This window comes from Coenobita brevimanus, chromosome 111 (genome assembly GCF_032717465.1).
Source record: "Coenobita brevimanus isolate Jiangsu-jjx chromosome 111, ASM3271746v2, whole genome shotgun sequence".
Lineage (NCBI taxonomy): Eukaryota > Metazoa > Arthropoda > Malacostraca > Decapoda > Coenobitidae > Coenobita > Coenobita brevimanus.
Genome location: NC_137064.1, coordinates 3,800,309 through 3,819,362, shown reverse-complemented (window position 1 = coordinate 3,819,362; position 19,054 = coordinate 3,800,309). Strand labels below are relative to the sequence as shown.

Here is a 19,054-nt window from a genome sequence, read left to right as displayed (position 1 = left end):
TATTATTATTATTACTACTACTACTACTACTACTATTCTTCTTTGCCCACTAACTGCTTCTATTTTCCCCAGCTGTATAAAACAATCTAGTATTACACTAAAATCCCTGATGTATCAGTAACAGTGAAAAGGCTACGGTGTGCATAGTACCGTTATTAAGTCCACCAAATTATCAGAAACAGAGAACCGTATGATTGCACGGTACTGACCCCTTCGCTACGGTGATGTCTTATTCTTGAGTTTATTCTGCTTTATTGATATTTCATGTAGTAAAGGAATTAATAAATGCTATATTTTGTACCTCAAGCTCGAAAAGCCCTCCTATGCTGAATAAAATCGTCTGAGAACAGCAATAATACAGGAAATAAGTAGCGAAGGGGGTTCAGAAGAGAGGACAGCCGTATTTCGAAAGTTGACCCTATTTGCTATGAAGAGTAAATAAGGAACCATTTTGTCTGTGTATCGTTTACCCCATTAGTAAGGTGACGCTTATTTACTTATTTATTTATCTGTCTGTTTATCTATCTATTTATTTTGACCTCTGTTTATCTATTTTTTTATTTCGATTTTTCAAACTGGAGGAGTCAGATTCAGCCTCCATTAAATCCTACAATAAGAGTTTTTTCCTAAGTTGAATGAAATTGTCTTAAAATAGCAGGAATAATATAACAAGACGTCATCGGATTGAAGTGAAGGGGAGCACCGTCTATCACGAAAGCTACGAGGAGCAAACGGGGAACAGTGTGCTTGTACAACGTTACTACCTCGCACTGTGTACTAAATTACAGTGCTATGTACAGCGTATTTCAGGACTATTGTCAGAAATACCTAATCCTTGTACGGTCCGCTGAATGACTGTTGATGCACCCGATTTATTTGTAGGATACTGTCGAAACCGCTGCTAAATTGACACAAGTATCTTACACAATTACGTTTGACAAGTGTGGGAAGTCTGGTCCACAAAAAATACCTTAGAAGCTACGGTGTGCCTTCCTCCTGCGTTTCAAAGTCTAAGCCACTAAACTGTGATGACTTATTATTTCATACAGCGTGAACCACAAAAGCCTGTCATTACTCTTACGGGACTTTGTTGCCGTAAGAGTAGTGGTGGACTTATGAATCACCCTGTAATACTCCTGTTGTTGCCGTTCGAATTACCCGACCTGAGGAAGACATCACTCAGCAAGATTACATGATTCACATATTTTTGTCTGTTTTTTTCTTACTTTTCTGTCCAAAGTTGTACGATTTATTCAGCCTAGAGAAAACTTATAGTAGTAAACATGTTTACAACAATTTCCACTTAAGATACGCTTTCTGTTTGTTATTTGTTTTTTGCTGTACTCGCTGGGGCGGGCAAATCCAGCGTGTGTCCCTAACTGAGTCACTCGCTCATTCACTCACCAACTCACTCATTAAACCCCCGTACTTTTTTGACGAATGGGGTCCAGGGCTTATGGGGTTGTAGAGGTATGGGAGGTATTGGTGGGGTGGGTGGGGTGCGTCTGGGGTGTGTTTACAGTAGGTTGTGTCTGAGATGCGTGTGGTGTGCCTCTAGTCGACTGCATACCTGCTTAGTGCCAGGATAGTCGTAAAAATGACACTGAGGGGCAGGGTAGAGCACTGGGCAGTTAGCTATACTCGGAGGGCCTTTGCGCCAGAAGGATGTCCTGTAAGTGCTTCACCTGTGAATAAATATTGTAAATCTCTCCCCTTAAGTACATGGGTGGGTGCAGCTATATATGATTTCTCTCTCTCTCTCTCTCTCTCTCTCTCTCTCTCTCTCTCTCTCTCTTTCTTGCCTTACGATACGAATGACTATTTCAGTTATGCAAACCACTAACGGTGAAGAATTAAGAAGAAAAAAAACAGTAACTGAGTAACACTACTGCCCACCTTTTTGTCAAATTTCCAGCACCATTAACACATTCTGCACGATTTTTTTTTTATACATGCAGACACATTCATTGCGTTTGTGTGAGACTTTCGGATAAAAAGGTTTAGTAAGTCTTGAATAGCTTTTTTAGTGCAAGTGGCGTCATTAACTTATACTTGATTGTCCTTCAGCCGCCAAATAATATTCATTTTACGATATAATGATGTGACGGTCTCTGTACCCAACACCGTGAAGTACATGATCTGTATTCATTGATGGCCTTGTAAGATGTGACTGAGAAAATACAAGGTCTGAATGATAAGGGAATCCATGAATACAGCATTACATTAGGCATTATCTTTACAGTTCCTATTTTATGCTTTGCTTTTCCTCTCCCTGTCTTTGGATCATTTCCCCTCAGTGTGTTAGGGTGATGATAGGAGATCCTCAGACTCAAGGCCAAAATATCGCTGTTTTGGGAGTTTTCGTTAACAACTCTTCCTCGCCGAATTATTTTGATTTTACATCTTAATATCCTCTTGAATGTATATGAGTGAGGTGTGTGTGAGCTGCGGGGAGGGCAGCGAAAAGGCAGGGGACAGGGCGACATGGAGGCGATATATTAGTGGCCACCCCTTACGGGATTAAGGTGTCTGGCTACAGATAGATAGATAGATAGATGTTACTGATGCAAGCCTTGTCGATATTACAAAGATCCAAATAACACTAGAAAATATTAACCTATACTTCACAAAACAAGTGCTTTGATAACGGTAGTACGAAGTCTCTTAAGACAAAATGTATACGGCTCTTACGCCTTCAGCCGGATTCTCTCTCTCTCTCTCTCTCTCTCTCTCTCTCTCTCTCTCATCTTTTTACTCTTCCAGTCTGCTTCCAATCGACTTAATGCGATTTAGGAAAGATTTTTTTTTTTTTCAAACAGGTGGGGTATTATGCATCCTTCCTTAACCCCTTCAGTACAAGATTTTTTATAAACTTTAAAAAATGAAACACCAGCTAAATTACAGTGAAAAAAAAAAAAAGACGTGCATTACATTGAAGTTGTTAGAAGGGAGAAGTTGTTAGAGGGGAGAAATTGTTGCAAGAGAGAAGTTGTTAGAAGGGAGACGTTGTTAGAAGGGAGACTTTGTTAGAAGGGAGAAGTTGTTAGATGGGAGTTGTTAGAAGGGAGAAATTGTTAGAAGTTGTTAGAAGGGAGAAATTATTAGAAAGGAGAAACTGTTAGAAGGGAGATTTTGTTAGAAGGGAGAAGTTGTTAGAAGGGAGTAGTTGTTAGAAGGGAGTAGTTGTTAGAAGGGAGAAATTGTCTGAAGGGAGAAATTGTTAGAAGGGAGTAGCTGTTAGATGGGAATATTTGTTCAAGGGAGAAGTAGTTAGAAGGGAGAAATTGTTAGAAGGGAGAAGTAGTAGAGTTATTTGGGGTGTGAGTGGTGATGGAGGAATAACTGGATCAACTCCGGGATTTATGCGTCCTGTAACAGCTATAGTTCTTTCATCTTAACTTGTCCCAGATTTTCGTCTTTTTGCAGCTTATTTCACGTAGTTTAGTGATTGTCAAAGCTACGCCTCTACATCCTTTCCATAGCACTGCTTCGTGACTAGCACTATATTCTAGCGTTAATCTATTGCTACAGCTCGGCATTCAAGATGGAGAGATGGCAATTTTTGGCCAAGTTAACGTAAAACGAGTATAGTAGAAGAGATTAAAGTACAGCACAGTGGTGTAATATAGAACTTGTATCTATAGAGAGTGTAAGTCGAGGGTAAACTATTGTTCCCTCATTGTGAATATATTATTTGTACGTGGATGTAATTCTTTAGTACCACAGAGCACCACATGAGATGCTAAGGAGGAGGCAGACTGAATTCCACGTTTTGTTCAACGTGTCATGAAAAGAAAAAATAAAAATAAAAACGGGGAGAGCAATGTATCTAAAACTATCCTAAAACTATTACCCAAGCCATTCTAAAACTATTATTAAAATTAACCATGAAGGAACATTATATTAAAAACAAAAAATCAAAAATATCAGAAAGGATGAGAACAGAACCTGAATAAACATACTGAACAACAGAAAATATTGAAACATAATGAAAAATAGGCAAGAGGGAATAAAAATAGGCTGTACAATGGAAGGAAGAGACACTGATGAGGCTAGAAATGAGGCGGAGGAAAGAGTAAAACAAAAAGGGAAAAACAAAAATAACAGCACATTAGACGGAAGAAGGGGAGAAAATGTACTAAAAATGAACAAAGCCAGACTAAGAAAAAAAAACACACACACACGGAGAGAACAGACAATGCTTCGAGGAAGAGAATTTAATCTTGGGACACAAAATCACTGAACAAATTTCTAGAGAACAAATAAAAGAAGAAAAAGAAAAATATGCATAAAGGAAACAGAAGAGCCTACAAACATAGGTAAAATGATCACCCCAAAATAGAGTAGCCTGCAAAGGGATGGGAGGGATTGCAAACAAAGGTAGGAATTTACAGTAGATAAGAATGACAAGAATAACGAGAACAAAATATAGTGAACACTGAACTTAAAAAACGAAAAAAGAACAAAGTAGAACTGATTAAAAAGTAAAGGAACTGTTTTCCTTAAACTGACAAGGAAAACCGTCTTGTGTCAGACAAATAGACAAGTTGTCAGCCAAACTTTAAGGCTTATTCAAGATAGCCTCTTAACCCGAAGATGTTATAGAGGCGAGTAAAATCGTCTGGCGAGAGTCAGAGTCTCACTGACAACTCAGCAGAAGTCCGAGGGTTGATGATCTGTATAAAGGTATACAGCATAAAGTGGGTAAGTTAAGCCTCACTGAAGCCTCTCACTGATATGAGCACGCCGACCGCACGGTAATAAGAGTTCGCCGGGCTCCTAATAAAAGAGTTGCTGGCTCCCGTAATAATATGGCCATCAAGGGCAAGAAACACAGGCCGCCAAATTCACTAAGATTACATGGCCTGTGATCCCGTAACGGCTGATTATGTCATTGGCCGCCATATAACGTGGTATAAAATAAATGAAAGCCACCGTCTGTAATACTAAGCCTCCCCTCCAAAAAGATTTTTCACACAGCAATTTTCGTTGTGATTTTGAGACCTTCGCGGCGCGGTCGAGGGTAATTCAATTTGCGACTGGGTTCGTGACTTGTGTCGGTAAAGCCATGCGCCCGTTACATCATGTCGCCGTGACGAGGGCCCCAAAACGCACAAAATACCCCAAAGCGACTCCCGCCCTCCTAGCTTAGGGTTGTTTATGTATTTTAAGCCGGGCGAGAGAGGCCAGAGGTAACACAAGTACAGGTTTGAGCTCCGCCATAATGTGTGAGATATGTCTGGGTTAAGAAGCGAAGGTTGTGAGATGTGTGTGAGTTAAAGAGGGAAGGTTCTCACTCAGGGTATGTTGCACCTCGTAGGTCTAGGATTCTACGCGCTTGAGCTTCTCTATATTGCCTAAGTTATGTCTCAATTAGGAAAGGAAAAAATTCCCTTCATAATATGTTTTGCATCGTCAGGCTAGAATTCCACGCGCTTACACTTCATTGTCCGTAAGATATATAGAGAGCGGTACACTGACGGGCAGGGGCGGCGGGAAAGGGTAATGATCCACAATTTCAAGTTATTTTCTTTTGATCTACTATACAGCTTGGCAAAAATGCATATTCAGCACCAATGAGCAGCTCACATTTCAGATATCCTTCCGTAAAATACATCCCCAAAGATAGTTATGAATTTACTTTATAATCCTATGCTCTTCATTGCTGATCAGTTTATATGTAATATTATGTCTCATAGTCAAGGAGTTAATGAGTCGAGTGAGGGAAAGGGAAAAAGTGATCTGGTGAGGTGAGGGGACAAGAGAAGCTGAGGGGTGAGAATGATTTGGTGGGTGAGAAGGATCCGTTGGGGAAGGGAGAGTTAAAATAGTGAGGATGTTGTTGGGATTTGTGGTGGGAGTGGAATGTTCTTTGGTGGAAGGGAAGGGTTTCACTGTAAAGAAGTTACAGAAGGATAGATGAGTATACAAAGGAGTACAAAAGAGAGCAATCAGCAATAGATCTGTTGGCATTTTGTGGGTTGTTGCTGGGGAAATTATGGCTAACATAGCTGTCCTATGGGTAAAAACAAAACAAAACAGGAAGGTGAGATGAGGGTGGTAGGTGTGGGGGACAAATGGTTTGTAGGTCGCGTGGGTTCAGATGCATTTAGAGTGAGATGAATGAAGTCGAGTAGCGTAACAAGGGGTCTTTTTTTTTTTTTTTTTTTTTTTTTTTTTTTGAAATTCCCCCTTCCCTCCTACACAGTTGATATGATATACTGTCCAACTTAACATTATAATAAATTTTATGTTCTTTTTGGCAGACCATACAAAATGTTGATTAGATTTCCGAGGGAGTCCCTGAAGAATTTTAATACGATTCTTTAACTCCTTTCTCTCATCCCATCAGCATTCTGGGCTGGACATGTGTACCTAGTGGAACCCTTCCCTCAATCTACAGTCCTGGATATGCTCTTGAGTCGTATTCGTAAATGGAGTTAATTGAAAATGGGATGAACTTGATCTGTTGAGGGAGGAAGATATTTCAAACACACCGGCTCCCATGATTCACTCAGTTATAGTCTCTGGCATTATCTGTAATAGACTACTAGAGCTGTCCCGATTATGAGAATTAGTAGAGAGAATGTTAACACTCTCAGGTTTACATGATTCACCCTGTCAAATATAGGTATCTGGCGTTGGCTGGAACTGAGCACTAGAGCTGTACGAACCAAGAAAAGGCTAGTATTAATCAGTTACTAAAAAAAAAAAAAACTGAGAGTGGGTATTGTCGGGTGGTCCTTAGTGTTTTTAGTACACCCCTGCGAATAGCCTGGTTAGGGAACGATACACTTCCTGGTAACCCTTTCAACACGAGGATGTATTTTTCATTACAATTAGGCACCCATGAGCTAGATGATTATAGTCAACTTAGAAATGGCCTCAAGTAGTGAAGGGGTTATTCAAGACTACATTATTATAATCCCACCAGTTTCAATCAGTCTCAGTCTCTCCTAAGCCAGACAAAATCCGCTGTAGATACCCAAAATAAGTTATAAATAAGTCGTTGTAGTGAAGGGATTACTTGTATACCCATGTACACTCTGAACGCTGGACATCTTACACCCTTTTTCATCATTTAGGTCTTTCCTTTTGGGCTTTCGTCTTCATTTTATCCAGCCTCCTTTTCCTTTTCTTATTTCATACCATCTTTTACTCCTCCTTCCTCGTCTTTTTCCGTATCCCACTCTCTCTCTATCTTCACTACATCCTCTCCTCCTCCCCTCTTTTTCGTTTCCTCCTCTCTTCTCTTTACTTCTTCTCTCAGCCATAATTGCCTCGTCCCTATTTCCGTTCCTCCTCCATCTCTTCTCTTTTCTCTTCCCTCCCTTTCCTTTTTCCCTCCCTCTCTTTCCGTTTCACCTCCCCGCTTTCCTGTGCTCATTTCTTCTCTTTTTCTTATCACATATTTTCCATGTTTCCTATCTGCCTTTTTTTTTTTCCTTTCATTCATTCATATTCTTCCTGTCTTCCTTCCCTTTCTCCTCCTTCCCTTCCTTTTCTCCTAACGCCCTTTCCTTTTTTCCCTCTGTTGCCACTCCCTTGCTTTATCCTGTTTCCTCATTACATCGCTGTTTTTTTTTCTTTCTTTCTTTTTCACGTGGCTTTCATCTTCTTTCCTCCCTAACCTCGCTACCCTTCCTTCTCTTCCCCAACCACTTTCCCATCCCTCCACACCTCTTACTCTTTCCTCCCCGTCTCCTACTTCCTTTCCTATCTTCCCTTCATTCCTCCATGCACTTACCTCTCCCCCTTTCTTACCTCTTCCTTCCCCTTCCTGCACCCAGATTCTCCCTGCTTCTATTCTCTTTTTTCTCTCCCTCTTCTACCTCTTTGCCTCACCATTCTCTCTCCTAGTCTCTCATTGTCTTTCCTCCCTTCCCTTCCCTCCCTTCCCTTCCCTCCCTTCCCTCTCTCCGATCCTCCCCTTCCTCTCGCTAGGCCTTTATCTCCCTCCCCTCCTTCCCTTCCTCTCTTCAGGCCTCTCCCTGCCTACCCGCACTCTTCTTTCCTTCATTCTCTTCTCCCCTTCCTCTCTCCCCTCCTCCTTCCTTTCCTTTCCCTCTTTCATACCTGTTCGTAAACATCTCATTTGCTCCCCATCCTTTTCTCTCCCCTCTTCCCCCTTCCTTTCCTCCTGCCCTTCCTCTTCCCTCCCCCCCATCACTTCCCTTCCTCCTTTTCCATCCCGTGACTCAACACACTCACTCTCCCTCATGGCGAATTTTCACAAGTTTTTCTTCGCATTTATCCGCATTATGACGTGGCCACAGGCGAGGGCCGTCCGCTCGTTCGACTAGATTTTTATTTCTTCTTCGGTCACGTCATGTCGATCCTAAGGTTATGCCGTGTAAGTCGCATCCTTGTTTACATTTTCTTATCGGTTTTTCTGGCTCGATTTACAACTTGCGTATGCTAGATTGATTATTACTGTAGTTATCTCCGTTTTAATTAGCCACCATATAACTTACAGCCTTGTTTTATCGTCGACCTCACTTTTTCAATTTGTTTTGCGTTCTTTTATCTGAATTAATGTGATCCTCTCTTGTTTCATTTACTCATACAACTCCCACTGTCGTTTACATCATGGTATCAGCGTTTCTTAGTTTTTTTCTTTATTACTGTTTATTTTTAATGTTCATTTTGTTTTTGCTTTTGTCATGTAATTTTCAGCCTCGTGTTTATTCTGGTACAAAATCTTGTTTCTTTAACTGATCATTTTATTCATCGCTTCATAAATCGGAACCTTATTTGTTTTGATACTGGCCTTACACAGTGTTTAAGCAAACTGTTTTTGTGTGCTAATCTTAATAATTTTTTCTTAATTTGTTTCCCGGCATGTAAGACGCACCCTTGTTTATGTTTTGGTGTCTACTCTTTCCTTAAATTTAACTCGCTTGTTCATATTTCCGCGTAATTGGTAAACATTGTCCAGCAAATCTTCTATAAACTTTAACGTTTGTAATTCACGACCTTCCTAATGCTTATGTATCGCTTTTCCTTACTTACTATTTGGCCTGTGTATATTATTCTTTATTCTTTTTGCTTTATCAAACAAAGTACGATTTTTCTTTATTCAATTTCCTACCTACAACTCCAGTCCGTACTTTGTTATTGGTGTTGGTTTTTGTTATTTAATCTTTGCCATGTTTGCGTATTTTAATATTTTCTTGATAAATATTGTAGTGCCTGGTTGATTTATTTATTTTTAATGCAAAGACAAAAGAGCCAAATGTTATACACTTGTAGAAAAGTTGTTCTTCCCACGAAAAACTGGACAGAATAAAAAATCAAGATCCGTTTACTTCATTTCCTTGCTATGTATGGATTTGCGCCTTACTGCTTCCTTGTGAATGTGTGTGTGTGTGTGTGTGTGTGTGTGTGTGTGTGTGTGTGTGTGTGTAATTCATGAACCTTCTAATTCTCTCTTGGTTTATTATATCCTTGTTTACATTTTGGAATCACTTTTGCTTGATCTTTAAGTTGCTTGTGTAAATTTGTTTGCTTATATAATATGAAGTGCGTTCGTAATATATTTGCTGCTACACAACTCTCTCTCTCTCTCTCCTGGCATCAACTTTTCTTACTTATATTCCAACTTTTCTGTGAACTTTTTTCTTTGCTTAAGAAACAGTGCAGTACTTTTTCGATTAACTAACCTCCACATTACTCACATCGTTATTTATAATTCACCCATATTTTCTGAATTTTTAGTATGGATATCTTTCTATTTGCTTAAACCTCTATTCTCGCGATATTTCTAAGTAATAATTAAAATTGTCTCAGTTTAGGCAGAGAAAAATATACGACTCGCTTGTGGAGATATTTATGAAGGTTAAAATTTATAATGTTGCCTTTATTAGTTAACTGAAATATAACTGTTGCTCCTTTTCGTTTTTATCGGCTTTACCCATTACATTACCTATTAATTACCTATCACCTCTTACCTATTACATTTTCAACCTCCTTTCATACTTTTCTGGTCATTATCGTGTTTCTACTGGTCTTAATCTTTTTTCTGCGATGCAACATGTATCCATATAACACATTGTAAGTTTAACCAGCAGCAGTTTTTCTTTTCGTTTTTTTTTTCTGTTTTTTTTAAAGTCCAGTGTTGAGATTTGGTATCTGTTATACTCTTCCCTTTAGCCTCTTCCTATTTATAACCTCCTTAATTCCGCTGCACGTATATATGTAGTGATTTCCAAATATCTTTCATTGGTATCTCTCACTTCCATGTTACGTTTTGGCAACAGTCTTGTAATATTTTCCTGCGTATTTAGTACTGTTAAAATTGGTTCCTAATTTCCCTTGCTGTCCAATCGTTACTGTAATTTATATCCTCGATTGTGTCTGTAAAATGATAGGTATTACATTTGATAACATGTAAAAAATTAAAAGAAAATCATTACCTGCATTTTTTTTTTTCTTTCATCCGTGCTGATACATTTTTGTCTTCAGCCTTTTTTCCTGTTTTTTTTCTACACGGACTGTGAGAGTATCGGTTGAGTGTCTTGTATATTAAACCCTCCTCTGTGCGTCTCCCCTGAAATGAAAGAAAACGTGTAGCGGTAGTGAGGAGGAGGGGAAATATTGCTGCTGCGCTGTATTTTTCTTCTTGATAATTGTTCTTCTGCTGCGTTTCCTTTTCATTTGTATTCATGCTTTGGTCCGCATGCCAGACGAGAGAGAGAGAGAGAATTCGAGTGAGACCCCATAGGACTCGCAGGGTAAATATATAGATCGATAAGTAGTTTGACTGATAGAGAGAACGATTGGTAAGTTTGTGGACACATGATAGTTGGATAGGCAGACAGACAGCTAGATGGACATATGGATAGACAGACAGGAACAAAAACAGAAACATGAACAGACAGATATTAATACCTAACAGATAAATAGACAGACATCTTGACAGGGAGACAGAAAGACAGACAGGTAAACAGAAAGATCAGAGTGAAGGGGTAATGTGAGCACTTGCAAGGTGAGATGAGTCAGACGTGGTGGTGTCACGCGAGGGAGTACACACCACACTGCCTGGCCACCCTCTGTCTGTCTCTCCATCTGTCTCTCTCTTCATCTGTCTCTCCCTCTGTCTCTCTCTTCATCTGTCTCTCCCTCTGTCTCTCTCTCTCTCTCTCTCTGTCTCTCCATCTAGCTATCAGTGTCTGTCTGTCTACTTGTTTTTCCTGTCTTTCTGTGTGTTGATATATCCGTCTCTTTTTCTTTCTCCGTCCGTCTGTCTGCCTGTCTATCATTCTGTTCCTCTCTTTCTGTCAATATGTATGTCTGTCTTTGTTTCTCTTTGTGTGTGTGTGTGTGTGTGTGTGTGTGTGTGTGTGTGTTCGCATTATCTATTTATGTACCAACCCGTTTACCCTTGTCAATCAATCAGTTATTGTCTGTCTGCCTTTAGTGTTATTTTTCTGTATCTCTCTCTCTCTCTCTCTCTCTCTCTCTCTCTCTCTCTCTCTCTCTCTCTCTCTCTCTCTCTCTCTCCTGTTTTATCAATTATAGAGTGGTGTTGGTCACTAATAAGGGGTGTAGTTCGTGGTGCTCCCTTGCGTGCTATACCCCTCTCTCTCTCTCTCTCTCTCTCTCTCTCTCTCTCTCTCTCTCTCCCGTTAATATAATTTTACATTTTATTAAGTATTTATTATATACCAGTATCATTATCATCTCGAATTAAGAAAAAAAAGAAAAAGATCCGCCAGAAACATAATAAATATAATCTCGCAAAAAGAATGAATACAGAAAGAGAACGTAAAACAATTGTCAAAACAGAAAAGAAAAACGATAGATTGAAAAAAAAAAAAGGGGGGGGGGTGTTTCTCGTAACAAAAGAAAATGACCAAAATAAAGATAGAGTGAAAGACGAAAGAATATAAAGAATAAAACGAAAGAAAGAAAGTGAAAATAAAAGAGGGAAAGATCTACCCTCCAGTCCCCCATATTTCCATTAACACTGCCCATACATCAGGCTTTTTTTTTTCTGTGTATCATAATATTTTTTCTTCATGGCGTGTTCTTTCTCCTTTCTCTTGTGTTATGTTCCCACGGCTAAGTGAACAAACCTTTATGAAATACCACTTTGTTATTGTTGATAGGTGAGTTGGATATCGTCATCATCATCATCATCATCATCATCATCATCATCATCATCAATCCTACATGCCATCAATACTTGGAATGAATTTATTGTAGAGGTTCCTTTTGTTCATCATCATCATCATCATCATCATCATCATCATCATCATCATCATCATCATCATCATCATCATCTTCCTAACCTTGATTCTCACCTGTCCAGTAGGGAAACACACTCCGCCTTGAGTACTCGTGAAATAACTAGCAGTAATTGATTTTTGGCCGCCACTTTCAATCACAGTCGCCATCAAACTTTCAAGTGAGAATGAATAACTTCTGACATAAATATCCCCTGCTGTGTATCTAAAGCATATGATGTCGCTTTCTCACTCTTTCACAAGCCCTTTACACCTACACTACGGTTTCTTAATGTAATCCTGCTATTGCCAGACGATTTTCTTCAGCTCAGGAGAACTTGTCGTGGTGAGGAGGTTAAATTTTAAATGATGACAAAGACGCCTTGACCTCAAAAATCCCTCTAAATATCTAAGGTTAACTCTTGGACATGGGGATGGGGAGGGGGTAACTTTCCTGTGGTGTCTAATAGTGTACTAGTTGCCAGAGTAAAATGTCATCGTCGCTGTCCCTCGTTTATGAGTTAATTCTGTCGCTATCACGCTCAATTAATTGCGGTACTTAAGACGGATGTAACCTAGTCTGATGGTCAGGGGGGTTCTCTAAGCTGAATGAAACCGTCTAGCAGCAAGCAGAATAAACCGTGTGCCAGTAGCCAAAATATAATACTATACTACTGTACTAAGTGCTTAACTGAGCTAAAGTTTATGTGGCCAAGAAAAGACAATATAATCTATCATGGCGAAATCCCAGCCGGCAACGACTTCATGTATTCCTTGTGATGAAGCGCCTCACATGGCACCCCTGTAGCAAACTCGTGTGTCTGAATTATTACCACCCTCCAGCCGTCACTCTCGCCCGCACACTTGCCCTTTCACTCTCGCCCGCTCACTCATGCATCACCAAGATCAAAGTCAAGGATACAAACTTCTTGCCCTCGTCCATAAAGCCTACGCAACTTCGCCTCCACTTGTTACTGAAGCCAGTGATTTTTATAGCGCAGGCTTTTTAACGTTACTGGGTGACTTGTTTTGGTATATCACGCGTAAATATGTATATGTTTGTATTTACGTCCAAGCAATATACAGGTTTATCTCCAGGTCAGAATAATTCACACTGCCATTCTTTTCGCTCATCTTGTTTTTAGACATTCACTACTGATGTTTGTTTATATTTTAGCCATCTTTATTCTTGTGTTGCCATCCAGGCGATACTGTACAAAGACACCGTAGTTATTCTTTTCATCTTTTTATGTTTTAATTTACTGCATTCTAGCTTCTTCCCAGCGATGCATATTATCTTTATTTATTGTTGCTCCTGCCAGACGAATATACTTAGTGTGAGACGCATCTAGTGACGGGGTTAATGAACTCACCATTAACTGCCTCAGTGCAATGATGGCATTATATTGTGAAATTAGTATCACTTAAATTCTTCAACTCGTTGGAGGTCTGCCATACTGAAGATGTTGTGTAAATATCCAGGTGATGACCTTAGATAAGACTTCTCCAATTAAAGGAATTCCCAACTACTGCATACTCCTGGATGAAACTTTATCCTCATACTGACATTGCGTTTACTGTGAAGAAAAAAACAGCATCGGCTCCAGAAAATGGGTCCAAGTCAGACCAAATATGTTGTACTCGAATCTTCACAACCAGAGCAGTGCCAGTAAGTGGGTATAATTCCTTCTGTCTTAAAGTCTTTGGTACTGGCAAATCAAACCATATCCCTTGTCAGCTCTTCAAATCTCAGTAGGGCATTAGTTTGTCAAAGCTCCCTCTGATTTACTGTACCTGATCACGCACTTCCCTTCCATTCAATAGTCACCCATAATTATGTTAGTTCAGGGAGACACAAACACTTACTGCCACCCCATTCACTCACTCACACTTGCTAGTCAGTCTAACAGTCACGTTGTTCTTCCTCGTATGACTGCTTTTATGGCATTTCCACTCGACACTGCACTGCACTGATGTACACTACACTATCATGCACTACAATGCCTTAATCTGTATTACACACACACACACACACACACACACACACACACACACACACACACACACACACACGCACGCACACACGCACACACTTTGTACACTACCCATTTCTCTTTTAATTGTCTTTAAGTGCCATAATTTCTGCTTTGATGACATTTTCATGCGGCACTTCTTCATACACCCTCTTTGCCTTCTCATTTTACGCCCAGTTCTGTCTAGCTCACCTTGATCTAGACTACGGTGAAAGAATGTTTTGACTTCCACACTGCAATCGACCCTTTCTTACCTTCACTTCCCCACACACCCCAACGCCACTTTACCTACTCTTTCATTACGTTGCATGAATTTATCCTCACCCAGGCTTACCCTCCTTATCCTGTCCTCTGTCACCTTTCCCCATCTGCTCTCCCCAACTCACACTCATCCTCTCATCTCTGCCTAGACTCATTCACACTTACCTTCTCCACTCCATCCTTCCCCATCCTTTCCCTGCCACCCTCTCTCCCTCACACTATACTAAACAATCACCCTCATTCACCCTCTGTCTTTTCTCACATACATTTACCCTACCTTAACTACATTCATCCTCCATTTGGATCTTTCTTACATTTATGGGTTTACTCTCTCACCCTACCTTTTATCTCATTCCTTCCCGCCAAGCATCCTCTCCACCCAACTTACTCAGCACATCCCTCCACTCCGTCTTCCTTCACTCAACCCTACCTTACCCACATTCACCTTATCACCTCTTACGCCTTACCCTACTCACCTGCAACCTCATCCCACTCTCACTCACAAGTACTCTGCTTACCTCACCCCTTTCCTGTCTTCACCCACTCTCACTAACCTTTCCCCACGCATACGTACACCTATCTTCCGACACCTACTTTCATTCTTTCATCCTTCCCTCCCTCTTCTTCACCCACCTTCATACGCACTCGCCCTTTCTCCTCCCTCTTCTGTCCTCTCCACCCTGCTTATCCTTCCCTCGTGCTTTCCTCTCTCACACTTTCCGTTTCTTCACTATCTCACAATTCTCTCACCCTTCCCTCACCTCACCCACCCTCATATCCTTCTTAACCTTCCTAACCCTTCCTCTCTTTCTGCATACTCACGTTTTACTTTCCCTCAACATACACTCACCCTTCCCCCCCCCACACACACAGCTGAACCTTTTCTTAGTTCTTCAGTTTTTCCTCCCATACATTCACATGTTACTCACAGCTCACTCAACCTCTACACACACTCGTCCTCCCTCCGCCTCACCCACCCTCTCAACCCTACTCAGTCCTGCCTACCCCTGTCACGCCAGCTTGTCATGATAGCTCACCGCATGGCACACTACATCTCTGTCCCGTGGTCTCTCCTCACCCCACACTCTTTCACATTCGGGCTATCACAACCAATCACACTGCCACTCTCCCGCTGACCACTGACGAACAGAAACCCTACAAAATACCAGCTTTTTACACCATATTGACTACCTTGGATACTTCCTTCGCTGTATTTCTCCCCATGAGAGTAATATTCACGTCATTCACCACTAGTATCGAAGCCATCACCATACAGTATCTCACCACACTTGTGTCCTCCTCAGTCGTCATCACACACATTACCATACACGTTCTCTTTCATTTCACTATCATCGCCTCATCTATTTCCACATTACTGACCAGCGCTCCATTCACCAACGCTCCATTCACCACTGCTCCATTCACCACCATTCTTGCAGTGACTTTACCACACACCACCACCATAGTTGTCCCTACCTCACTCATCACAACAATCACATCCTTCACTATGACCATTACATAAAATACTATACCCATTCCTTTCCACCACAGTCACTACCATACTAACCACTTCGTCTACTCTTTTCCACGACGCACACCGCATTCATTTCTATCCCCCACACTCGCCACCACCAAACTAACCATAACACCTTCCTCTTTCTACCACATTCACTACCACCACCACGAGAACATTCGTCACATCCACTTTCTGTACCACTCATCACCACCACTACCTTCATCACAACACTAATTCGCGACCTCCATTTGTCTGCACCATCTCCTTTCACCACCACACATTCTTCTCCACCACACCCACCGCCACCACAGATACAGCCACCTTACCTACCACTCTATCAACCTCATTTACAACTTCATTCATATTCAGTTCATTTGTCACCACACTCCGCAGTACCAACAACTATAACCACTCCTTTCCACCACACTCGTTACATCCACTTCTCTCCACCACACTCCCCTCCACCACCACCTCACTCTCCCTCCCTCACGGCAGCAGCGACTCCCCTTCCTCACATCTTCGATTTGGAAAATTACTTAATTTGCTGCTGGGTCCGTTGGGATTTTTCTTTTCCCCTCCCGTGAACTCACAAGCTCGAATTGTTTTTCTTGTGCTGTGCGAAATTACGTCTTTTGATTTGGACTTGTGCCGTCAGGAGTTGATATGTTAATAGTGGGGTGCCGTGGGAGGGTAGCGAGTGGGCGGGGCTCGCGTGGGGACGTGGCAATGCTTGTTTTGGGGATATTAATAAATCGACTTGATATACATGGCATGCTAGCGTGGCGTGCGGCTCCGATGGGGTTCTCGGCCACACTGATATCGCCTTTATGTCATGGGTCATAGCGGCGAGGACTGCGCATCAAGGGGAGGTGTTTGGCTGAGGGGGAAGTAGAGCAATATGGCCTGTATTGCCCCCTGCACTACAGATGGGAGTAGCACGGCGTGGCCAGTGGGACAAGAGAGTTGATATCTATTATCATGGTAGACGGAGCCGCCATTACCGCACGCAGTCCGTAGTCTTCGGCTGAGGTGACACAAATTGAATTGACGCTCGATACTCGGACGTATGTCAGCTGCCGCCCTTGCCACTGTCACTGTCACTGTCACTGCCGCTGGCGCCGCCACTGCAACAGCGATATCCGGCCACTTGGTCTTAACAGTGCATGGCTGATGGAGGTTGACCAGTATTACACAGTGATGGACTGTCACGCCGCGCTCGTGTGGATTCACTGCCCCGCCCTCACACAAACACTTCACACATTTACAACATTACACTGTCTTTGATTGTGTCGAACCGTCCATAAATAATAAATATGGATTTCTTATGACATTACATTTACACAAATAATCTTTGACTGAGATTTACTCTAATTTTCTCGTTGCAGGTATGGTTCCAGAACAGACGAGCCAAATGGCGCAAAAAAGAACAGACGAGGAAGGGCCCCGGGAGGCCTGCCCACAACGCTCACCCCCAAACCTGTTCTGGGGAGCCCATCCCGCCTGATGAGTTGGAGCGCCGGGAGCGACTGCGGAAGGAGAAGAAGTTGCTGAAACAGCTGGAGCGACAGCAGCGCAAGCTGGCCCTCAAGGGTGTCCACGTCACCATCGAGCAGCTGCGGCGCGAGTACGAGAACCAGCACAAGCCCGAACCTGAGATCGACGTGGTTGGGGACTCCTCGGACCACGACGAGTCCCGGGATTGTATAGAGATGCCCGCTAGGGACTCCTCGTCCTCCCAGGAGCCACCCACGCCCACACCGGCCCCTTCCTCGCCCAAGACCCCAACCACCCCACCTCCCAAGCGGCCCCGCCCCTCCACCTTCTCTATCGCCTCACTTCTCTCCCTGACCGAGCCCTCCGACCCGCCCTCTCTCACGGACGATCCTCCACATACCATAGAATCCTCTGTATCTGTGGCGGCCACGTCGCCTGCCTCCACTGCCAGCCCGACCACCGTCCAGGCCGCCCTCGTCCCTACTGCCGTTTCCTCATCGCTCCCTCAAGAGTCATCCAGCCGAGAGGACGACGGCATCCACCAACACCATCAGCATCAACACCAACATCCCTCCTTATCGTACCTCCCGTCCTCCATTAGCATCAGCGTCCGGAGACCGCCACCGCCCCCTGACAGCCACTAGCGGACCCCAGCTTCTGAGGCGGTGTGGTGACAATGGCTCACACCAGAGCCAATCAAACCAGCAGTGGTTCCCAACAGTCAGTACAGCCGGCAATGGCTCCCTACAGAGCCAGTCTAGCCGTTAAAAGTTTGCGGTACAGCCAAGTTGACATTCCTGGTCTACAGGAAGAAGCAAGTTGAGCCGGCATCATGACTGAAGAGGATGCAGCGCTGATGGGCAGTATGAGGGCCCTCTGGTGGTCATCTCCGTGAACGTCGGTGGCAGTGGTCCAGACCAAGCTGACCAGCAGTGGCGGGGGCATGGGAGGGTGGCCATTAGGTCCCCAGGATACCGGTGTCCCACTGACTAGAGCTTTAGTGTGGTGTGAGCGTCTGTGTGTACATAGTCGGGGAGACCCAGCTTGTTGCCACTCAGTGTGATATTAACTCTCTTACATAAAGTCGTATTCTTAAAACTGAGGGTGTGAACATTCTTCTCTTATTGTCTTTTCTATGGGCGCACGATATGATTCAAAGTGCACGTCCCACTACAGAGTGCAAATCTCAGTAAGACATAGAAAAGTTTATCCATGTTACAAGTTTTACATGTGTCCATCAAAATTTCATTGACTATTCTGTGGATATTTTCTTATGTCTGCCAGTTTTCTTTTCTGTCTCTCAGTTCGGTCTACTCTGTATACAGTAATGGTCAAAAGGTCCTTCCTGCTCATATCCACCCCACAAGCATCGAAGTTCGGAACGACTAAACGAACTCAAGATGACAGAATTTTGCGGGTAGTGGACGAACGACGACAGAAGCCATTCCAAAACTTAGTGTTTGAAACTGTTTGAATAGGGAGGATAACTTTAATTCCAAGTGTACAGCAAGGGAATCAATTGT

General features: G+C 42.5%; 1 protein-coding gene across 1 annotated transcript in view; it reads left to right on the top strand.

The window, feature by feature from the left end:
• LOC145417753 (uncharacterized) overlaps positions 1–18,175 on the top strand; it is a 99,212-nt gene extending 81,037 nt beyond the window's left edge. Inside the window, exon 3 of the mRNA XM_080286360.1 lies at positions 17,423–18,175. Within this exon, the coding sequence (XP_080142486.1) occupies positions 17,423–18,175 (753 nt within the window). The remainder of the gene's footprint in view (positions 1–17,422) is intronic.
• The last annotated feature ends 879 nt before the right edge of the window (positions 18,176–19,054 follow it).